This window comes from Bos indicus, chromosome 23, assembly GCF_029378745.1.
Source record: "Bos indicus isolate NIAB-ARS_2022 breed Sahiwal x Tharparkar chromosome 23, NIAB-ARS_B.indTharparkar_mat_pri_1.0, whole genome shotgun sequence".
NCBI classification, from domain to species: Eukaryota; Metazoa; Chordata; class Mammalia; order Artiodactyla; family Bovidae; genus Bos; species Bos indicus.
In genome coordinates, this window is record NC_091782.1 from 12,376,177 (window position 1) to 12,397,186 (window position 21,010).

A 21,010-nucleotide genomic window follows, 5' to 3' on the forward strand; every position below is an offset into this window, starting at 1 on the left:
CCTGAGCCTCCACCCTCCCCCTGCCCCCGCCCACTGATCTACGCCAAGCCCAGGCCCTTCCCATGCCCAGGCTGGGCTGCCCCCAGCCCTGTCACTTTACAGCCCCTTCTCACACAACTGGGCTTCCCTTGTGGCTCAGCTGGTAAAGAATCTGCCTGCAATGTGGGAGACCTGGGTTCAATTCCTGGGTTGGGAAGATCCCCTGGAGAAGGGAACGGCTACCCACATTAGTATTCTGGCCTGGAGAATTCCACAGACTGTATAGTCCATGGGGTTGCATAGAGCTGGACACAACTTTCACTTCACTTCTCATACAACCACAAAGGATTGAGAAACACCCTGCAGACAGTTGCTGCTGCTGCTGCTAAGTCGCTTCAGTTGTGTCCGACTCTGTGCGATCCCATGGACGGCAGCCCACCAGGCTCCCCTGTCCCTGGGATTCTCCAGGCAAAAACACTGGAGTGGGTTGCCATTTCCTTCTCCAATGCATTAAAGTGAAAAGTCAAAGTGAAGTCACTCAGTTATGTCTGGCTCTTAGCGACCCCATGGACTGCAGCCTACCAGGCTCCTCAGCTCATGGGATTTTCCAGGCAAGAGTACTGGAGTGGGGTTGCCATTGCCTTCTCCTTGCAGACAGTTAAGCTCATGAAAATAAGACACTCTCCACAAAGCTCCAAATCACCACCGATGCATTTATTTGCGGGACAAAGGGTCAGATCTTATTAGGAACTTTAAACTGGATACGACTAGAGACGCTGATCTGCCTAACATCTGGGTGTTCACAATTGCACAGATAACCATTTCCTGCACGTGAGGCATCACCATTAAACCGACGAGCCTTTAAATTGACAGGGAGGGGAACACATTCTGAGCAGACACATGATTTCCCATTTAGAAGGTGCTGCCTTAATCAGACAAGTAGTGTTGAGAAAAACGAAGACAGCCTCCTAGCCAAGGCCGTGACGTGACGGCAGCCTCCTGAAAGGGGATCACACCCTATTTACAAAGCAAGAGCGCGAAGCTCCCAGCTGAGCTGCAGGATGAGAGCTGGGGCTGACTTGAGGGGTGTGAGTGGGGCAGTGCCACCCGACCTCAGGAGCCTGTACCCCTCCAGCGTGGGCCTCCACAAGACCCCTGCACGAGGCCGACTCGGGAAATCTGCAAAGTGGATCGGGCCCCCATTCCCCAGCCCCACCCCACCTTCCCCGGGTCCAACAATGCCCAGCCCACTGGACGCAGCCTCACCCCCACCCCGCCCCTGCTTCTGGACAGACACATGGGAAACACGGAAACTGAAGCCCAGCCCTGCTAGAGCACATCTAGGTGACGCTGGGGTGGTTGTCTGACAGGTGCCCCGAGATGATCAGGCCTCACCCGCGGTGGCCAGGCTGAGACAGCGCGGTTGGTTGGTTGGTTGGTTTTAGGTGATTCAGATTACTCCAGGGCAAAGCACGATCCTGATGACACCCGGCGGAAAAGCAGGCTGGAGCCTCGGAAGAGCTGGCCCTGGATTGGAAAGAGCAGTCAGGTCAGTTGAGAGGGGAGGCCAGGCTCCTCAACCCACAGAGCCGGGCCAGCATGTGACCAACAAAGGGCCGGGAGCTGTGAGCCCCTGGGGTTGGAGGCAGCCGGTCTGGGTTTGCACTCCTCGGGGCAATGTCAGGATCTGCTCTGCGCTGCAGCACAGAGTGTCCAGTGTTGATGGGGCTCCTGAGGAGGACACCCGCTGCTCTCTGGCATCAGAGCCAAGGGGCCTAGAGCTCCTCCCATACACAGGCCGCGATGCATGAGGAACCACCTGAGTTGCGGAAGGCCTGCGTCTGTCTCACGCCTCCCTGCTTTCCTCCCATCCACCATCCTTTTCTCCAGCCGGAGGCCAGTCAGTGTGCTGCTTCCTCCTGCCCAGGCCCCTGCCTCATCCTACTGAGGCCAACCAAGGCCAGGGAAGCCAAGGATCTGCCCTGGGCCAGCCACCTGGACCTTGGACCCAGAACTCCAGCCAGGAGGAGTGTGCCTGGGCAACACAAAAACTTCAAGACTGGCACTCTCACCAAGCTCACCATGTGGCCCAGCGCCAAGCTCAGGCTCTCCTGGGCACCTGGGGCGTCCTGCGGGAAGGAGGGGCCAGCCTCCAACAGGCCGGGTTTGTCTTCAGCCCAGATTACTCAAGGTTATAAGGAGTTCTTGGGCTTCACCACCTACCCCGTGGGCTCGCCCATATTCGTTCTGAGTCTTTAAGAGGTGAAGAAATGACCTAGTCTGATGTTTGAGATTGCATCCAAGTACTGCATTTCGGAGTCTTTTGTTGACCATGATGGCCACTCCATTTCTTCTGAGGGATTCCTGCCCGCAGTAATCCAAGTCTATGCCCCAACCAGTAACGCTGAAGAAGCTGAAGTTGAACGGTTCTATGAAGACCTACAAGACCTTTTAGAACTAACACCCAAAAAAGATGTCCTTTTCATTATAGGGGACTGTAATGCAAAAGTAGGAAGTCAAGAAACACCTGGAGTAACAGGCAAATTTGGCCTTGGAATACGGAATGAAGCAGGGCAAAGACTAATAGAGTTTTGCCAAGAAAATGCACTGGTCATAACAAACACCCTCTTCCAACAACATAAGAGAAGACTCTATACATGGACATCACCAGATGGTCAACACTAAAATCAGATTGATTATATTCTTTGCAGCCAAACATGGAGAAGCTCTATACCGTCAGCAAAAACAAGACCAGGAGCTGACTGTGGCTCAGACCATGAACTCCTTATTGCCAAATTCAGACTTAAATAGAAGAAAGTAGGGAAAACCACTAGACCATTCAGGTATGACCTAAATCAAATCCCTTATGATTATACAGTGGAAGTGAGAAATAGATTTAAGGGCCTAGATCTGACAGATAGAGTGCCTGATGAACTATGGAATGAGGTTCGTGACACTGTATAGGAGACAGGGATCAAGACCATCCCCATGGAAAAGAAATGCAAAAAAGCAAAATGGCTGTCTGGGGAGGCCTTACAAATAGCTGTGAAAAAAAGAGAAGCAAAAAGCAAAGGAGAAAAGGAAAGATACAAACATGTGAATGCAGAGTTCCAAAGAATAGCAAGAAGAGATAAGAAAGCCTTCTTCAGCGATCAATGCAAAGAAATAGAGGAAAACAACAGAATGGGAAAGACTAGGGATCTCTTCAAGAAAATCAGAGATACCAAAGAACATTTCATGCAAAGATGAGCTCAATACAGGACAGAAATGGTATGGACCTAACAGAAGCAGAAGATATTAAGAAGAGATGACAAGAATACACAGAAGAACTATACAAAAAAGATCTTCACGACCCAGATAATCACGATGGTGTGATCACTGACCTAGAGCCAGACATCCTGGAATGTGAAGTCAAGTGGGCCTTAGAAAGCATCACTATGAACAAAGCTAGTGGAGGTGATGGAATTCCAGTTGAGTTATTCCAAAACCTGAAAGATGCTGCTGTGAAAGTGCTGCACTCAATATGCCAGCAAATTTGGAAAACTCAGCAGTGGCCACAGGACTGGAAAAAGTCATTTTTCATTTTAATCCCAAACAACAGCAATGCCAAAGAATGCTTAAACTACTGCACAATTGCACTCATCTCACACACTAGTAAACTAATGCTCAAAATTCTCCAAGCCAGGCTTCAGCAATATGTGAACCGTGAACTTCCTGATGTTCAAGCTGGTTTTAGAAAAGGCAGAGGAACCAGAGATCAAATTGCCAACATCCGCTGGATCATCGAAAAAGCAAGAGAGTTCCAGAAAAACATCTATTTCTGCTTTATTGACTATACCAAAGCCTTTGACTGTGCGGATCACAATAAACTGTGGACAATTCTGAAAGAGATGGGAATACCAGACCACCTGATCTGCCTCTTGAGAAATGTGTATGCAGGTCAGGAAGCAAGAGTTAGAACTGGACATGGAACAACAGACTGGTTCCAAATAGGAAAAGGAGTTCATCAAGGCTGTATATTGTCACCCTGTTTGTTTAACTTATATGCAGAGTACATCATGAGAAACGCTGGACTGGAAGAAACACAAGCTGGAATCAAGATTGTCGGGAGAAATATCAATAACCTCAGATATGCAGATGACACCACCCTTATGGCAGAAAGTGAAGACGAACTCAAAAGCCTCTTGATGAAAGTGAAAGAGGAGAGTGAAAAAGTTGGCTTAAAGCTCAATATGCAGAAAACGAAGATCATGGCATCTGGTCCCACCACTTCATGGGAAATAGATGGGGAAACAGTGGAAACAGTGTCAGACTTTATTTTTTTGGGCTCCAAAATCACTACAGATGGTGATTGCAGCCATGAAATTAAAAGACGCTTACTCCTTGGAAGGAAAGTTATGACCAACCTAGATAGCATGTTCAAAAGCAGAGACATTACTTTGCCAACAAAGGTTCATCTAGTCAAGGCTATGGTTTTTCCTGTGGTCATGTATGGATGTGAGAGTTGGACTGTGAAGAAGGCTGAGCACCGAAGAATTGATGCTTTCGAACTGTGGTGTTGGAGAAGACTCTTGAGAATCCCTTGGACTGCAAGGAGATCCAACCAGTCCATTCTGAAGGAGATCAGCCCTGGGATTTCTTTGGAAGGAATGATGCTAAAGCTGAAACTGCAGTACTTTGGCCACCTCATGTGAATAGTTAACTCACTGGAAAAGACTCTGATGCTGGGAGGGATTGGGGGCAGGAGGAGAAGGGACAACAGAGGATGAGACGTCTGGATGGCATCACTGACTGGATGGACCTGAGTCTGAGTGAACTCCAGGAGTTGATGGACAGGGAGGCCTGGCATGCTGCGATTCATGGGGTCACAAAGAGTCAGACACGACTGAGCGACTGATCTGATCTGATCTGATGTTTAATTCTTAAGGAAATTCAGATCTAAGCACCTCAAACCCCTTCTAGATACAGTAAAATTTACTTATAAAAGCCTTGGATTCTATGACAAGCCCTTAACTTTCCATGAAGGGTGTACAAAAATCTTTTCTCTCCAATCAATGTTATGGAGAAATGAGGAGAAAACTCCCTGGAGTGCACACTTACCTGCACACTCAGGTACTTCCAGCAGTGGATCCAGGATTTGAACACTGGGGAGTAAGGAGGGAGCCCAGCCTGCAGCCTGCCCGGGAAGAAGAGCGTGTCAGACCCAGAAGACAGTGGGAGGAGCTAAAGCTGCCACCACCCATATACTGACCCACATATTCCTCCCAAAGGGGTATGATGAATCCCAGAGGAAGCTGGCATGCCAGGTGGGCTGAGGCCACACAGAGCGGCTGGGAGGGGCTCAGCCAGGTCCCCCCAGCAGCCCTGGCAGGGTGCCTGGGGGAGGGGCACACACCTACCCGCAGTTGTTCACAGCCATGAGATCGCCGACCAGCAGGAAGGGGTAGGTCAGCATGCTCACCGCGATCTGCAGGAGACCCGAGGGTCAGTGACCCCACCCACCGCAGCCCTGGCCGGAGTTCAGGGGGCAGGGACACCCTGTGCCAGTAGCCTTCACTAAGGCCTGCCTTCAGCCACCACCGGAGCTGGCCTCCTAGGCCCCACCCAGGCCCCCAGCACCGTGGAAAGGGCCATGCAGGGCCCGACTTACCCCCATCACAAATTTGGTGTAGCTCCGGATGGCCAGCGCCTGGCTGAACTGGAGAGACACAAAGGGAGATGGGTTTGGCTCGGGAAGCAGACTTCTGATGCACAGGTCCCGTCCTCACTGCCTGCTCTGTGGCCCCCTTCACCTTGCCATCCACACTGGCCTTGCACCCCGCTAGCACTCAGCTCCTCCGCACATGAAGAGCCCACTTTCAGGGCCTGCCAGCAGCTCTTGCAGCCTGTGAGTCAGAGCCGCAATCATCTGGGGGGCAGAACTGGGATATCCTGACTGAAAGGGCTTCTGTGACCCCACCGTGGGTGGTGAGCGGTGAAGGGAAGGAAGGTGGACTTCTGGGCTGCAGCCTCTGCAAGTCCTGAGGACTTGGCCTTTGATCAGTGCCCAGGGCTCGGCACACATAAGCGCTTACTGAGTGGAAAACCAGGTGCCCATGTGAACCGCCCAGACAGAATCCTGGGTCCTGCAGTGAAAGGTGAGGGGCACCGCTGGGTTTTCTGCCCCCCACCTCACCAAACTCTCACTCCCTTCAGGCCCAACTCCTAAATTCAACTTTACCCACAAAACAGCCCCAAAACAGGAAGGGTGATGACCCATCCCTCAGCCTCCTGTGGGGCCGCCCCACCAGATGGACACCCTGCAACCCTGGGCGGAGGTCTACTGGGCCCTCTGCTTGAGCGGCAGCCTCACCTTAGCCTGAAGCACTCGAAAAGTACTTTCAGTGAAGTGCTGACTGCTGCTGTCTGAGGGTAAGTGCAGCAGCCCCTGGTCAAACACCTGCCCACCTGGACTGGAGGAAGCCGTCAGCTGTGGGACGACCCCCATCAACACCCCAGCTGTCCCAAGCTTGCTGTGTGTGACGGCAGCAGCTCACCCACTCCCAACACCCTGGAGCGAGGGCAGGGCCGTGGGTGTGCTACTCTAATTGCTGCAACTTGTATTTGCTTACGTTAAAAGGCCAGGAAGACTCCACTTATCCACTTCAAATGGTCCGTTTCCCTCTGCCTCAGCTGGGAGCTCTGAGGCACTCCTCACCATGGACTCTTTCCCAGACCACCCTCACCCTGGAACTGCTGTTCTGGGGCCCAGACACAGACACAAGACAATGAGCCCCCCACCCCCAACAAGGCGATTCTGGGAGACAAGTCCCCAGGCCCTCATCAACCCTCCTAGAGTGGGCGATCCCTGCTGTTGGGATGTCTGGCTACCAGGAGCCCCAGCTCATCACAGCCCTCCAACTCGTATCTTGGTTCAGGCAGAACTAGTCAAACTAAGTCCCCAGCTTTCTTAACCAGTGCCTTTTAGAAGGATCAAGGCTTCCCCGTGCCTGACCCAACCAGCTGAGAGGTCTGTGCACACCTAGCTGTGGAGACTCCTGCTAACAAGAGCGGGGTGCGCCTGCATGGTGCATGGCCTAGCTGACTGAAGCACCCTCAGCTGGGCCCAGGGAGGGAGACCTAGTCCCAGCACTGTCGACTCACAGCCAAGGGCCTCAGGACAGCCCTTCAATCTCTGGGGCTCATGTCTGTAAAACACAGTGTCACCCTGACTCTGCTCCTTTCACAACTGGGGTGCTGTCAGGATCAAACGTCACTGTTCACAAAAGGGCCTGAACAAGCCTACAACACTAAGTGAGAGCTGAAGCGTTACCATGAGCTGGTCTATCTCCTGCCTTACAAGGGACCCCTAGTTGGGTCACTGTCTCAAACCAGCCTTGGATAAAGTCCGTATCCACGTTACCAGCGAAGCTGCCCAAGGATGGGCATCCCATAAACCCCTCTAGGTCTTGTTAGCGATCTCATCTCCTCGGAGACAAAGTTCACCCAGGGACCATCAGAGGTCTTCTGCTCAGACCCCTACCCACCAAGGACCCTCTCCAGCCCCCAGGGCCCACTGCTCAGAATCCCAGAGTCCTCAAGTCTGCCCCAGACCCTGGGCATCAGCAGTACATGGAAAGATGGACAAGTCCTTGTTCCAACCAACCTGGGAACCTGGATTCTGGTCGTTCCCCAGCCCCCCTGGGGTGTCACTCACGCTGTCATCCACCAGGTAGGCATTGATGAAGTGGGCCAGCAGGTTACAGCCCCACAAGAAAACCACATCGCCCAGGAGGTGAGGGATTAAGCCGCTAAAAAAACAAGGTGAGCAGAGATAAGCAGGAGAGGGAAGGGAGCGATTCCTGGGGGCTCCACACCCAGGAAGCAGGCAAGGATATTCCAAGCTCTAAACTTCAGCGTTATCTACCAGCACCACCTCAGGAAGGAAGGCTGCAGGGGCCACGTGGGCCAGCAGCTATCCACACCAGGAAGGCAGTGTTCCTTTCTTCACAGGGTGTGGGGTGGTGGAGTGTATGCTACAAGCCACATCTGAGAGCACAAGTTAAGCCTATGATCTCATAAGTGGTTTTCAAACTACAGAAGCTGGGCCTTAAGATGAATGTTGCAAAATCTGGGATTTTCAAATGCAGATAAGGAAAGAGTACCTACACTCTGGCATTTTTCCTTTTGCCTATTTACCTAATCAACGCTCACAAAACTTAGCTCAGGGCGTCTGTCTTCATCCCTGGAATGTTCCACCAAAGACACTCCATACAAGCTTCAGTAAGGAGGGCTGCCTTTTCAAGTGATGGCCTTTAGAATAAACATCTCTACACAGTAAGATGAAGTTTTCCTAAGATACAGTGCTGAGGGCGAAAAGCCAGATTGGTATCAGTGGGTCCTGTGTGATCCTTGTGGTCTTTTTCTTTTTTTTAAAAAATGTGTTTATTTGCTTGTTTAGATATGAAGACATGTGGAAAGAGTTTCAGGAGGATGGCTGTATCTTCGGGAGAGGACGCAGAATTAGGATTTTTGAATTTGAAAAAGTATTTCAAAATATCTGAAAAGTTAAAAAAAATATATAACACACCTATTAATATGATATGAGGGACATTAATAAAATGAACCTTCTTGAATGCAATTTCCAATCCTGTTGGTTCCATCTGTGTTCAGACTGACTTTTCACATATACACTCAGCGATTTCTGAGCACACAGATCATGTTCTACAAATATGCAAAAGAAAAAAGAATCCAATGGGTAAGCAGCTGTTGTGTGGGAGTCCTATTCACACATCAGAATAGAATGTATATATACAGTGAGAGTGAAAAATACCAGAGGCGATGATATGCAGTGTTTTAAGGTCTGAAGTACTAGTCACACAAGCAAATATTTATTCACACACACACACACACACACGTATAGATATACACAGACACGAACGTACGTTTGAATAAGTGTGTGTATATAAATCAAAGTTTGTCAACCTTGGCACTGTCGACCTTTAGGGCTGAGTAAATTCTTTGTCATGGGAGCTGACCTCTGCATTTCAAGATGTTTAGCGACATCCCTGGTCTCTACCCACTAGATCCCAGCTGTGACAACCAAAAGATGTCTCCTGACATTACTTATGACCCCTGTGGCAAATTCACCTCCTACTGAGAACCACATACACACGCACACACACCTACATGCAGAACACCTGGCCGACTGTGGCACCTCAAAGTGAGTTAACACAGAGCCCCAGGTCTAGCACACTATGCTCACGACATCATGTATGTCAGTGTCTAGACCTAAAAAAAGCAAAACAAAAATATTTGTAAGGCCTGGCTTTTGGGTTCTGTTGTGGTTTACAGTCTTTTTATACAGTGCAAGTTTTCTTTACAGGTGGAGCAAGGTGGGTGTAAAGACACCCCACCTTGGGTTGGGTGGAGGGTCTGGGACCCTCAGGAGATGGCGTGCCCTGCTGACAGCTGCTCTGCAGAAACGCAGGCCCAGAACGGCCAGGTCTTAACTTTTGAAGAGAAGCCAGAAACAAGGAGTGTAATGCGAAGCATTCTAAATATTAAATGTTAAATCACTTCAGTTGTATCTGATTCTTTGCAACCCCATGGACTATATATGGCTCACCAGGCTCTGCTGTCCATGGGATTTCCCAGGCAAAAATATTAGAGTGGGTTGCCATTTCCTTCTCCAGGGGATCTTCCCGACCCAGGGATCGAACCTGTGTCTCTTACGTCTCCTGCACTGGCAGACAGGAGACTGGATCTTTACCACTAGCACCACCTGGGAAACCCAAATGTTGAATGTGAAGAACTACTTTGTCAAACAGGATTTATCAGCTGGAGTCAGCTTACGAGCTGCCCGGGGCTTGACCTTCAGCCTAAGTCACAGACTTCCAGCTGTTTTTCTGCAGTGAAACCAAGGACGATGGACGAGCTGAAGACCTCCTGAAGGCCAGCCTTGTGCCCGCTCCCCAGCCCTGGAGCGAAAGGACGGAGGCAGTGGGATTGGAGTGGGGGGATGGTCCCTGCACGCCCGGTGTGCTGGACGGACAGTACCACTGCTGGGCGAGCCGTGGCGTGGAGGGGGCTGGGCAGCTCTGGTTCTGCCAGTCCGCAGCGCACGTGCTATGGAGCTCTACGGGCCAAGCCGAGGTGCAGCGGTTAGTCTGAGGCTAGCAGTCGCGGCCTGAGGGTTGAGAACGCGCCTGTTAGTAGACCCTGCTCCGTGACAGTTACGGGGAGTATAAAACTCACGTACACGAAGAATCCCAGCAGGCCCTCTTCTTTGAAAATCTTCCCAATGGAGCTCAACACGCCGCTGTGGAGAACACGGGGAACACAAGGTCACTGGGCGCCTGCAAGAAGCCCGCACCCGGGTGGGGAGGGGAGCCCCCCACCCCTGCTCAGAGCTGTCCGGCCCTGGTTGGGACGGGGAGGGGACATCCTCTGTCACCGGGCAGAAGCCAAGTGGAGACAGTCACAGCCCTTGTTTGGGGATGAGGGGGGCACTGACACAGTTCACTGAGACTCAGGAAACCCACCCCACCGGGGGCAGAACCCCAGTTCTCTATGGCTATCTTGTGTGGATCTGGAATGTAGGAATGAACCTTCCGGCCTGGGCTGCTACAAGGCGACGGACCCTCCTTCTGGCAGGCTTTTGTGCTCAGCTCTGGCTGAACAACCTTCTGGAGCCTGCATGCCTGACAGAGAGAGAGAGGAGGCGAGTGGAGAGAGGCTCCTTCCCAGAGGGCAGGGACGGAATAGAGGGCCCCGCAGCAGAAGGCCCTGCAGCAGACCGCCCAGATCGCCCAGCCTGGAAAAAGACAGACACCTGGCCTATCCCAGCAGGGAGCTGGGAACATATGCCCCGCCCGCTGCAGCCTCTTAGCCATCAGAGGGCAGGCTGGGACGTCTTAGGTGTGAAATGCAAAGGAGGCTCAACTGCAACCTCTGGGGCCTGGACAATGCAGGGAGGCTCTGCAAAGCTGAGGGCTGGGGTGGCCTAGGTGAAAGGCGGTGGGAGCCAGAGCCCTGCCAGGCCCCACTACCCTGCTTCTCAGGACTGTGACTCGGCCCACTGGGTTCTGAGCTCACTGGGGGAACGGGCCAATTTCCCACTATCGAACTCAAAAGGAGGCACCATGGCAGCCAAGCTTCCTGGGGCAGTGGCCCCAAGGACAGCTACAGGAAACCACCGAACCCAGGAAATGAGAAGCTGAGAGGAAGGGAGACAAGCGCATGACTCCTGCCCTGTGTCTCCAGGACCCCCTCCTGTCCTGCACCCAGAGGGGAGAGAGGGCACAAGTGCCCCAGGGAAGGGCGGGGTCAACACACCGATGACCCCAGAGCACCCAGCTCGGTGCCGGGCATGGCAGGTAAACAATGGGAGGGACAAGCCCTGAGCCCACAGGTTGGATGGCAGCTTAACAGAGGAGGGAACCAACTATAAGCCCGCTCCTTCGACAGCTGGAGGAAGGGTCAGGATATGACTCAGGGGTCAGGAGGGAGCCCCGGTGGGACCCCTAATCAAGAGGACTCCAATCCACCCACCCCTCTGCAAGGTGCCCAAGCTCATCCAGGGACACCCTAGATGAGCGAGGGAGAAGATGCCCTGGACTCAGACTACGGAAGTCACTAGCCCACTCCTCTGAAGCTGCTAGAAATGGCAGAAATGGGGCGGGAGCTGATCCCAGCCTGGCCTGTCCTGGCAGACTCTGAGTAGTGACAGGGCCCTCCTGCCCATCCTGAGAAGCATTACCCACCTGTACTTGGCCTCCCGTCCTACAAACTGGACCATACAGCGCATTGAGATGACTGAGGAGAAAGGAAACACACACGCAGGTGACACAATGGCCAAAGACCACAACTCCCCGGCCGCGGGGCCTGTGTCCAAGCCCAGGAGGGGAGGCAGCCTCTGGGATCCCTGTGATCATGAGACACCCTGTGATCACGTCCCATTTCTTCTGCCCGGGAAGAGCCCCAACTCCGCTGGACTGGACAGGACGCCAGCATCACTAGCGATCCCAGTAACGCTACTTCCCAGGCACTCTACTGCTCCCTGTCTACCATCCACGAGGGCTCATCCCATGGCTGGGGTGCAGTCTCCAGCGGGCAGCTCACCATGCAGGGGGTGGGCCAGCATGCGCGACACACACTGCATCATCATCTCATAGGAGGTCTGTAAGAGAGCAGAGGTGGGGACTCAGTCTGGCCTGTCTCCGGAACACTCCTGTCTCCCGTCAGGCCTGTCTCCTCTGACACTCACGGGGAGTGACGAGCACTTAACGGGGAGAAACCAGGATCCCGAGGCTCCCACACAATCAGTCTACCTCAGACGGGCCCTGGTTCACCCACGCACAATCCTGTCCTCCATCCCCCAATGAGCACACAGGGGGCCCCAACTGTGACTCTTCATCGACTGGCCTGACTTGGCAGTAAGAGATAATGATCAGGCTCTTCTCCAGTGCCGGGTACCCACCTCCTTCACCACCTTCCTCAGAGAAGTCTTCATGTCATCCTTGTTGGAAACCTGCTCGATCTCGTCTGGAGGGAAAACCTGAGGTGCAAAGAGCAGAGGTGGCTCAGAAGCAGAGTGCGAGAGCGCCTCTGAGATGGAACTGGGAGGGGACGCAGAGGGCAGGACGCGGCTCCGGCTGCTTTTCCTGGCCGTGTCCGTTAGCGGGGCCCAGCATGGGAAACCCCCCCAGGGCTGAAGCTGGCGGGGAAAGCCCCCATCGAGTGTCACAGGGTGCACAGCAGGGCAGGAGTGTTTCCAATTGAGGGGACTCAGCACCGGACCACCTGGCCTTGGAGTCTGGTTATGGTGGTGGGGGTGGGGGGGCACCTCGACCAACCCGGGCACTGAGAAGCAGGACGGGTGCCCGTAGTGGCCTGCAGGGGGACCGGGAGCTCGGGGGGCGCCGGGCAGCCGGTCCTGGCTTCGCCCCGGGCTCACCTTCTTCATGCTGCCCCGGGTCACAGTGGAGAGGGCGTTGGACATCAGCCGGGGGCTCAGGCCTCGGAACAGCCCTATCTTCCCATCCACCTGCACGATGTACTTGGCTGCGGGAGAGCAGGCGGGGCAGCGTCACACCCAGCCCCGGGGCACCCACTCCTGGGTCACATTTCACACCCAGACCGGACGCGGCCTTGTCCCTCGGTACCTGCCGGATTCCGTCACGGGAGGGAGCACTGGCCACGACCCTGGGAGCACTTGGGCCCCACTCCCAATTATCTTCTCTAGCCCATTTCCTTTTGCAAAACCTTCAAAACATTTTTTTTTTGACAAACAGGTTCATGTTTTTTTTTTAGCTTTGAAAAATCTTGGCTAATTGAGCGACAGGTTTTCAACTCGGCAGCTTCAGTGCTACAACCTAGGAACCAACTCTGTTGCTGATGAAAAATGTTTTCCTCTGGAAAAAGAGAAAAAAAGGAAAAAGACTGGTCCCAGGGAACAGTGAAGTTTGCAAACTAAGGGAGGGAAAAGGAAAAGGAAGGGGTCCCGGGAGAAAGGCTCGAGAGGGAGAAGGGCATGCCCACTTTGTCACGTGCTGCACCCAGGACCCCACCGGGCACCTCCTGGCATTTATTAATCACGGGGGATGGCGGGGCAGGGGGGAAAAACCAGTGGAGAAGTAACTAAAATAGAGGCACTGATGAACTACTCTACAGAAAAAACAAGTGGTCAGGGAAGCTGGACCCTATCTAAGTCATTGCTTTTCATGAGCCTCTAAATGGATACTCTCTTAACGTTTTGTTGCTTTATTTAGTTAAATATCAACTTTTAGACAACGTTCAAAAAAGAAGACGAGACAAATTTTTATAAACCTGAGTGCCTGGAAGCTAGCAGAACGTTCCCTCACACAGAGCCCCTCGAAGCCCTGACCTCAGCTCTCCAGCTCCGCACAGTGGCGGGAACCCGCAAGGTGCCTGTCCTCCCCTCCCCGCATCTGCCAGCAGCCATTCCGCGTGGCAGCTCCACTGGCTTTCCCGGCCCCAGGGCACCTGGTACCTGCTGGTTTGGCTTCCGGGGCCAGGTGTGGGGCTGGAAAGAGAGGAAGAGGAGACGGGAGGCTGGGCCACCGGGAGGATGCCATGCCTCAGAGCGGAGGGAACAGGCAGAAGGAAGGTTTGTTTTGGGGGAAGGGAGCTCCAAGCAGCCGGAAGGAGAGCTGGTGGGATAAAGCCTGAGCGTGAGTTCCAGAAAGAGAGGACACTTAGCCTCTTTCTATTTCCACCCAGTTTCCGAGCCAGAAGAAGAGGAGGGAGCACGCCTACCTCCCCCCATCTCAGAGCGGAATTATGAACCAGGGCAGAGAAGGGCAGGCAGAAGCGCCTGGAGAAGCCTCTGTGCCACCATGGGCCCCCTGGCTGGCCGGGGGCTCCATCACTCCACGGTTTCTCTGTAGTCCCCCAAAAAACTCCTCGCCAGGAGGCCCTTTCTGGGAGAAGACTGAAGAAAGCCACACTTTTCACCATGATGGGGAGGAAGAGATCCTGTCCGGACAATGTCTAGACAGCCAGACAGCTGGGCCCCCTCCCCAACTCGAGAGCAGGTATGGTGTCCAGAAATGCCCACCAGGCACCTGCTTCCACCATCTGCACTGAGACCACATTTATATAAAAGGGGCGGGGGACACCTCAGGACTCGGCTCATCTTCACAAGACACTATAACATGACTGTCAAGACCCTCCACCCTGCGTCCTTTCGAGAATGACTGTGGGACATCAACAGAGACAGTCTGGGTCCCGGTCTCTCTAGGCCTAGAGCCCGGCACGGCCGTGTACAGAGAGACGGTGGCATGGGGCTGGCAGCCCGCCACCCAGCCTCCTGCAGGGCGAGTGTCCACTGTGTACACTGGCTTCATTGTGTGCCAGTTGCAGGGGGGGTGAGGGGAGCTCCCTAAACCTGTGACATCCTCCTCCCCGACACTGACAATTTTTAAATGAAACAAATATGAACAGACTTCTCCCCTCAAAACAACATCTTCCACCTGGCCCATGCTGTACTCAATAAAGTGGCCAAACTGGAAGAGAAATGGGACGTGAGGTTCTGCCAAGAGTGTGTGACGTGGAAAAAAGGTGGGGGGGGGGGGCGGTGCGCGGGCAAGGGCCTAAGTTATTTAGCAGAAGGAAAGCTTTTCAGAGGACTGTTCTGGACTGACTACACAGATAAGACGAGCAAGGATGGAGGGAGCATGTGGGGATCAGCCCAGCTGAGAGAGCAAAGGCACGTTTAAAGAAGTTCAGGAGGCGGGCAGGGATGGTAGATGTGAAATGGTCCTGGCCGGCTGTGGGCCTGGGGATGAGCAGTGTGGGCAGCTGGTGGGCTTTGCTGGCATCGGGCAAGCCCCAACCACCGTGGTGGGCTTCTCGATGGAGAGACCCTCAGGCAGGCAGAGCTGCTGTGCTTGTATGAAGGGCCTGGGTGGGCAGCAGCTGACGAGGAGGGCAAGGCCAGAGCAGCCCTGAGCTCGAGCAGGTCATCAGGGCCAGAGGTGAAGCCGAGACCCACCTGAGTGTTCCACCCCAGGGGATGGGGGTGCTTGAATGAGAGGGCACTCTTGCCTGGGGAACAGGGGAGGAAAGGAACCCAGGAGGTCCCAACAGGTCTCCTGCTGGAGGAGCAGGAAGGCCAAAGAACTGGTAACAGGACAGCCAGACTGCTCAGGAGGGAAACAAAGGAAAACCGCCGCCACCCTCGCTCCCAGGCACAGCCTGGGGTGGCAGAGATGACAGGAACCCCTGTCCCGGACAGCCCTCTCTCGGCCACCTATCTGCTCTCCCACTGACCGCGGGCAGCCCAGGCAGAGGAACTGTCCCACAGCCGTGCTGGTCACTGGCTCCCACCCCAACACCCCTCTGTCCCTGACCCCACTCCCACACCAGTTCTGACGCTGGGTACCCCATGCGGCCCCCCCTTGTTCCCCGGGCCCAGCTGGGCCTGCTCCCTGCTCCCTGCTTGACGCCTCTTTCATGTCTCTCTGGGTGTGGGCTTTCCTGTCTGAGGAGCACACTCACCGTAGGTGAAGAAGCTCGGCAGGTAGAGGACCTTCCTCCCCAGCACGTTGGTCCCAATGGTGGGGGGCATCGGCTCATGGCCCACCTTCAGAATCGACAAAACACAGAGGCAGAGTCAGATTCTCCTGCTGATTCGGTCTCCCTTCTCCTCTTTCCCAGGCCTCGAACTCTCCTCCCACAGAGTCCAGGGCTGTTCCTGATGACGCTTTCCCCATCAAAACATACCCGGAATTTCATCGCAGTCTGTTAACTATCAGCATCATGTAATCGCTCGAGGCATAGAAGCTTCCAGTTCCAGACACCACAGTCACCACAATCCAAGCCGCCCATCCCCCAACATTATGACCTCCCAATTCCAGGTATTTCCAGTGCAGGGACTCTCCCCTCACCCCATGTTCAGGTACTTCAAACCCCATGCTTATCTCAGGGAAAAAATCTCAGTTAATTCTCATCTCCAGGGTAAAAACGTCACTCCAGTCTCAGTCCCAAGGTGGCAACGCCAAAACCCATCACACCCAGATCTCAGCCCCAAACTTCAGACGGCTCCTGCACCCCCTGGAGACGTCACAGATACGTCCCTCTCACTCCCCAGCAGAGCACATTGCCAGCTCAGACAATCCCTCACCAGTGACCTAACCTTGGTCACCCCACATCCCTGGGACAGAATGACCCCCTCATTTCTGTAGGGTTATAATTCCTGCTGTACAGATGATGATTATAATTAAGGTGTCTGCTAAAGCCATGGGTGAGTGAAGGACCAAGCCACCCCACCCTCTGTGAGGAGGAGAGGGGTTCTCCTGAGGGGTGAGGCCATTTGTTATACTGCCAATTAATGAGAGGATTCTCCGCTGCCCAGCTAGAGGCAAGGTGTCCAGGAGACCAGCATCTCAGTGGGGTGTGAGAGGGCTCCTCCCTGGCAGGGGACCTTCAGAGCTGCCCAGATGAATCGGAGGAGCTCCGCTAGGATGTGAAAGTAAAAACAGCAGGATTGGGAAGTGCTGCCTTATCAGTGGAACTACGCATGCTTCCAGCTTCTTCGGACCTTGTTTTTGCTTCTTCACCTTAGTCAACTGTTTCTGGAAGTTGAGGCTGTCCCCTGCAGATGGGATTCTGAGCCGCATGACAGATTACTGATTATGACTTAAGAAACTCCCTCCAGGACGGAGAACTTCTTACAAGAAAAAAATCAAGCCCAGGGGAGCTGGAGGGAAGGGCTGGGCCAGGTGACCTAAGCAGTGAACCCTCCCCCTTCCAGACCTTTCCCCTTAGGGGCTAAAAGCATGAAGGTTCTGAGATTAGGTTTGTTCTGATTTTGTTCTCTTATACAGGCCGTATTTCTTTATATCCTCAACTCCAAGTCTGAGCCACTGTCCTTTTGCTGCCTTATCCACTCCAGTCACAACTAGGGAGCCCCATTGATTTGATTTCACCCTTAAACCTGCTCAGTCCCTTCATCCATATTCCCATAGCTCCCAAATCTGTGGAGTCTATTTTCTTAACTTCCACCTGTGTTATCGAAGGCCTGCTGATCCTATCTCACCCCCATTCCCTTCCCTCTCAAAGTTTTTGGGTCTTCACTGCTGCAAGCGGGCTTCCTCCAGTTGCAGGGAGAGGGGGTTAGTAGCAGTGCTCAGGCTTCTCATTGCTGCCGAGCATGGGCTCCAGGGCGCTCAGGCTTCGGTACCTGAGGCACACATGGTTAGTTGCCCCAAGGCGTGTGGGACCTTCCCGACCCGGGATTGAACCAAGATCTCCCGCATTGCAGGCAGATTCTCTACCGTTACTCATTTTTCTGGGACAACCCCCAAATCTGCCACTCCAATCCTGCCACCCAACCCCAAACTGGAATCTTCCTTTTTGCAAAATGTTATCTCTAATTCCCAAGCTGTATCCATTTAAGATTTCACCCTCAGATATGTTACACCCAGCACCAGCTGCGTTCAAACAGGACAGACCACCTCAGTCATCCCAGCTGGGCTCACTCACCCTTACCACCCACTGTCCAGACTGTCTCACCCTCTCGACTCCCTCATTCCCTAATTCCCTGTTCTCCTTCATTCCCCATTCGCTCTCATTCCTCAACTGCTTTTCCTAGTGACCCTTATTTCAATCTTCTTCTCCTGCAAGAGAGAAGGGAGGACCTTCTCCTACAAAGGTCCAAATGATGAAGCCACTTCCAGTTTCCTTCGCATGGAGACCTCTGCCCAATTCCTCGTACCCCAGCAGCCTCCACTCCACAGACACTCCTATTGGCCACCCTGAAGTTGCAGTTCTTGCCCAATCTCATTCCATCATCCTTGCTTCTCATCTCAGGTACCACCGGTTCCAAAGCCTCAGTTTCTCTCCCAAACTTGTGATCTCTATTGGTGCAAATACAACCTTAATTTTTATAAGAAAAGCAGCCCTTACTCCCAAATCACAACCAGACACCAGTCTCAACCTTTACCCTGTCAGTCACTTCCAAGACTGAATGTCCTCATTCTTTGTCATATTCCTTGTTGCACTCCAAAATCCACTGGCCCGGGTTCCTCAGACTCCAGATTTCAATTACTCCTATTCTCAAGTCCCTCTCTTTCCAACTGTATCTCCCACTCTCAGTCCATTATCAGGACAGTAAATCTGATACCCTTTTGCCTCAACTCAAATCAAACCTCAAGATTTGGTTAGGTTTCCATCTCAATTTTTAACCCCTCCTGCTTCTTAGCTAAAAATTCTAGGTTGAATCTTCAGATATCAGTCCAGGCCTGAACCACCCCATCTAGGCTGCGCTCCTTTCGGTCACGCCCACCTAATTTTGCCAAAGGCACTCCCTCCACCCCTGCACCCCGCCCCCTTCCAGCTCCATCTCTCCCTTTCTCAAGCAGCCCAGTTTATCTGTAAAGGCACTGCTGGTTCGACCAAATGCACCCAGTGCCCCTGCAAGCCTCGACTGCAGGGACAGCCTACCTTGGCCTCAGTCTAAGTCAGTCCCTACATACCCTCCAACCTTGTGTTCCCAACTGGCCCCTCTGGCCAATTCCAATACGGCCAGACCACTCCGGCCCCCAACCGTGACTTCAATGTTCTGCAAATGCGTCATCTCTCCCCTCACCCCCCACAAAGCCTCCGCCTCACTCCCCTTTCCAGACGGATCGCCACTACTCCTCCCCCCACCGCGTCTCCCTATCTGCTCCCCTCCTCCAAAGCACGTCATCCTGTCCCCTCCTCCCATCAAATCTGTCGTCGCCATCAAATCCAGAGCCCCCATCTCCTGTAAACCGATAGCTTTCCTGTGCTAAATCCTTCGCCTTCGCCAAATTCCATCAACACTGAATCCTGTGTCCTCTTCTTTCCAGAAGCTGATGCCCCCTTTCTTTCCTAAATTTTTGGCCATGACCCCAGTTCTTTGTCCCGCCCCCCCCCCCATCCTCCTAAATCGCTTTAAATCCATCTCTATCAAATCCAGAGCTCTGGCTCTCCTTCACCCTAAACAAGTGTTCATCTTCTGAATACTGTGCCTTGGCCCCCAATCCTCCTCTCCACCCTATCGCCAAAAACTTCCCACCCCTCCCCCAATTCTGTTGCTTCTTTCACCCCAAAATGCCGCCCCTCCCCTCCAAGTCCATTGCCTCCGTTCTTTCATTTCCTAAACTTATCTCTTCGTTCCAATGCCCCCTCCCCTGTATCCCGAAATTCCTCATTCCTTCCATCTTCTCCCAAATTTGTCGCTGACCATTTTGCACTCGTCTCCTGCATCCCCAAACTATGCCCACTGCATCCCTAAAACCCTCACCGCTTTAGTCTTCTCCCGCTCCTGCGCATCACCCCGCCTTCTCCGCCCCCCTCCTCAAATCCACCGCCTTCGACCCCCCGCCGCCCCCATCCCCCTCCAGACCCTGGCCGGTCACCTTCATATCAGCCCTCCATCTCCCTGTGGCACCCCTGGCCCCCACACCTGGATGAGCAGCTTCACGTAGAGCAGCGGGTGGCTGAGCGCCGTCACTCCTGCACCAAGCGCCACGAAAAGAGCCTCGGTGGTCGGGGCGTTGTCCCCGGAGCCCAAGCCCCCGGACGCACCGTCCATCCTGCGGGCCGAGGGCTGCGCCGCCGGCCGAGGGTGGCGCGGGTGCGCGCGGTGTGCGGGCGGCGGGTCTCGAGCCCGGGCCTCGACCCCCGCCGCCGCCCCGCCGCGAGCTCCGGCTCCAGCTCCGGCTCCCGCCATCCCCGCGGCACCGCCGGGAGCCCAGGACGCCACTTCCGGGTCCGAAGCCCCCATGGCGCGGGGCGGCGAGGTCACTCGCCCGTCACGTGACGGGGCGGGCGCCACGCCTCCTCTGCGTCATGCGTCAGGGGGCGGGCCCTGCCCGCACCACTCATGGTGGCGGGGCATGCAGGAGTGTGGCGCGGTGGCTGTTGGCGCTGGGTGTGGGCCCCGACCCCCCTACCCCAAACACACACCGGGTGGGGTTGGGCCCTAGCTCAGCGCCGAACAGTGGGCTGGGGGTCAGTGGTCGCGGACGGCCGGGGCCGTGGCCTCGGAGACTGCGAAGGCCGCAGCAGGCCTGGGCGCGCCCCCAGAGCGGCGGGGGCGGGGCTCGGCGGTTCTGGAAGCCAGCGGCCCCCAATATGGTCTGAGGCGCTTCCAAACTCTCCCCATCCCTGGCTTCGGGAGTCTTCTCCGCGGTTCTGGGCCCGCCCCTTTGCAGCCCGCATCCCTGGCCCCGCGGCCTGCGAGGACTCCTGTGGCAGGCCGAGTCCCTTCGCTTTCCCCAGACTTGTCTCACCCTGCTGCCCTCCTCACTCGTTCAGACCCAGTTTGCTCCTCGGCGGTTGTGCTCTTTCTCCTTGGCAGCTGAGCCTTCGTCAGCCTTCCTTCGAGTTCGCGGTTATACTGTGTATCCTGCGCTAGAGTACGTGGAATTTCCTTCGTTGGGTCGGAAGGTTTTAATTAGTCCTTCAGTGTGAGCACCTGCAAGCATTCTCCAAGGAGCCGATAGTCTCACCTTTAGTTGATAAAAACAAGCCATAGGTGACTCTTAAATCGTACTTA

General features: G+C 54.2%; 1 protein-coding gene across 2 annotated transcripts; it reads right to left on the reverse strand.

Moving 5' to 3' along the window:
* Window positions 1–672: 672 nt before the first annotated feature.
* MTCH1 (mitochondrial carrier 1) lies at window positions 673–20,251 on the reverse strand. 2 transcript variants are annotated; one of them, XM_019985764.2, is made up of 12 exons: window positions 19,916–20,251; window positions 15,982–16,066; window positions 12,917–13,023; window positions 12,440–12,517; window positions 12,082–12,139; window positions 11,724–11,775; window positions 10,220–10,279; window positions 7,676–7,769; window positions 5,630–5,677; window positions 5,379–5,446; window positions 5,080–5,155; window positions 673–1,506 (listed from the first exon to the last, which is right to left on the reverse strand). In XM_019985764.2, exons 1-12 carry the CDS (start codon window positions 20,234–20,236, stop codon window positions 1,435–1,437), a joined length of 1,119 nt encoding a protein of 372 aa, XP_019841323.2. In that variant the 5' UTR covers window positions 20,237–20,251; the 3' UTR covers window positions 673–1,434. The 2 variants fall into 2 exon arrangements, with proteins under 2 accessions (XP_019841323.2, XP_019841322.2); XM_019985763.2 differs by having other exon boundaries at window positions 7,625–7,769.
* Window positions 20,252–21,010: the final 759 nt, after the last annotated feature.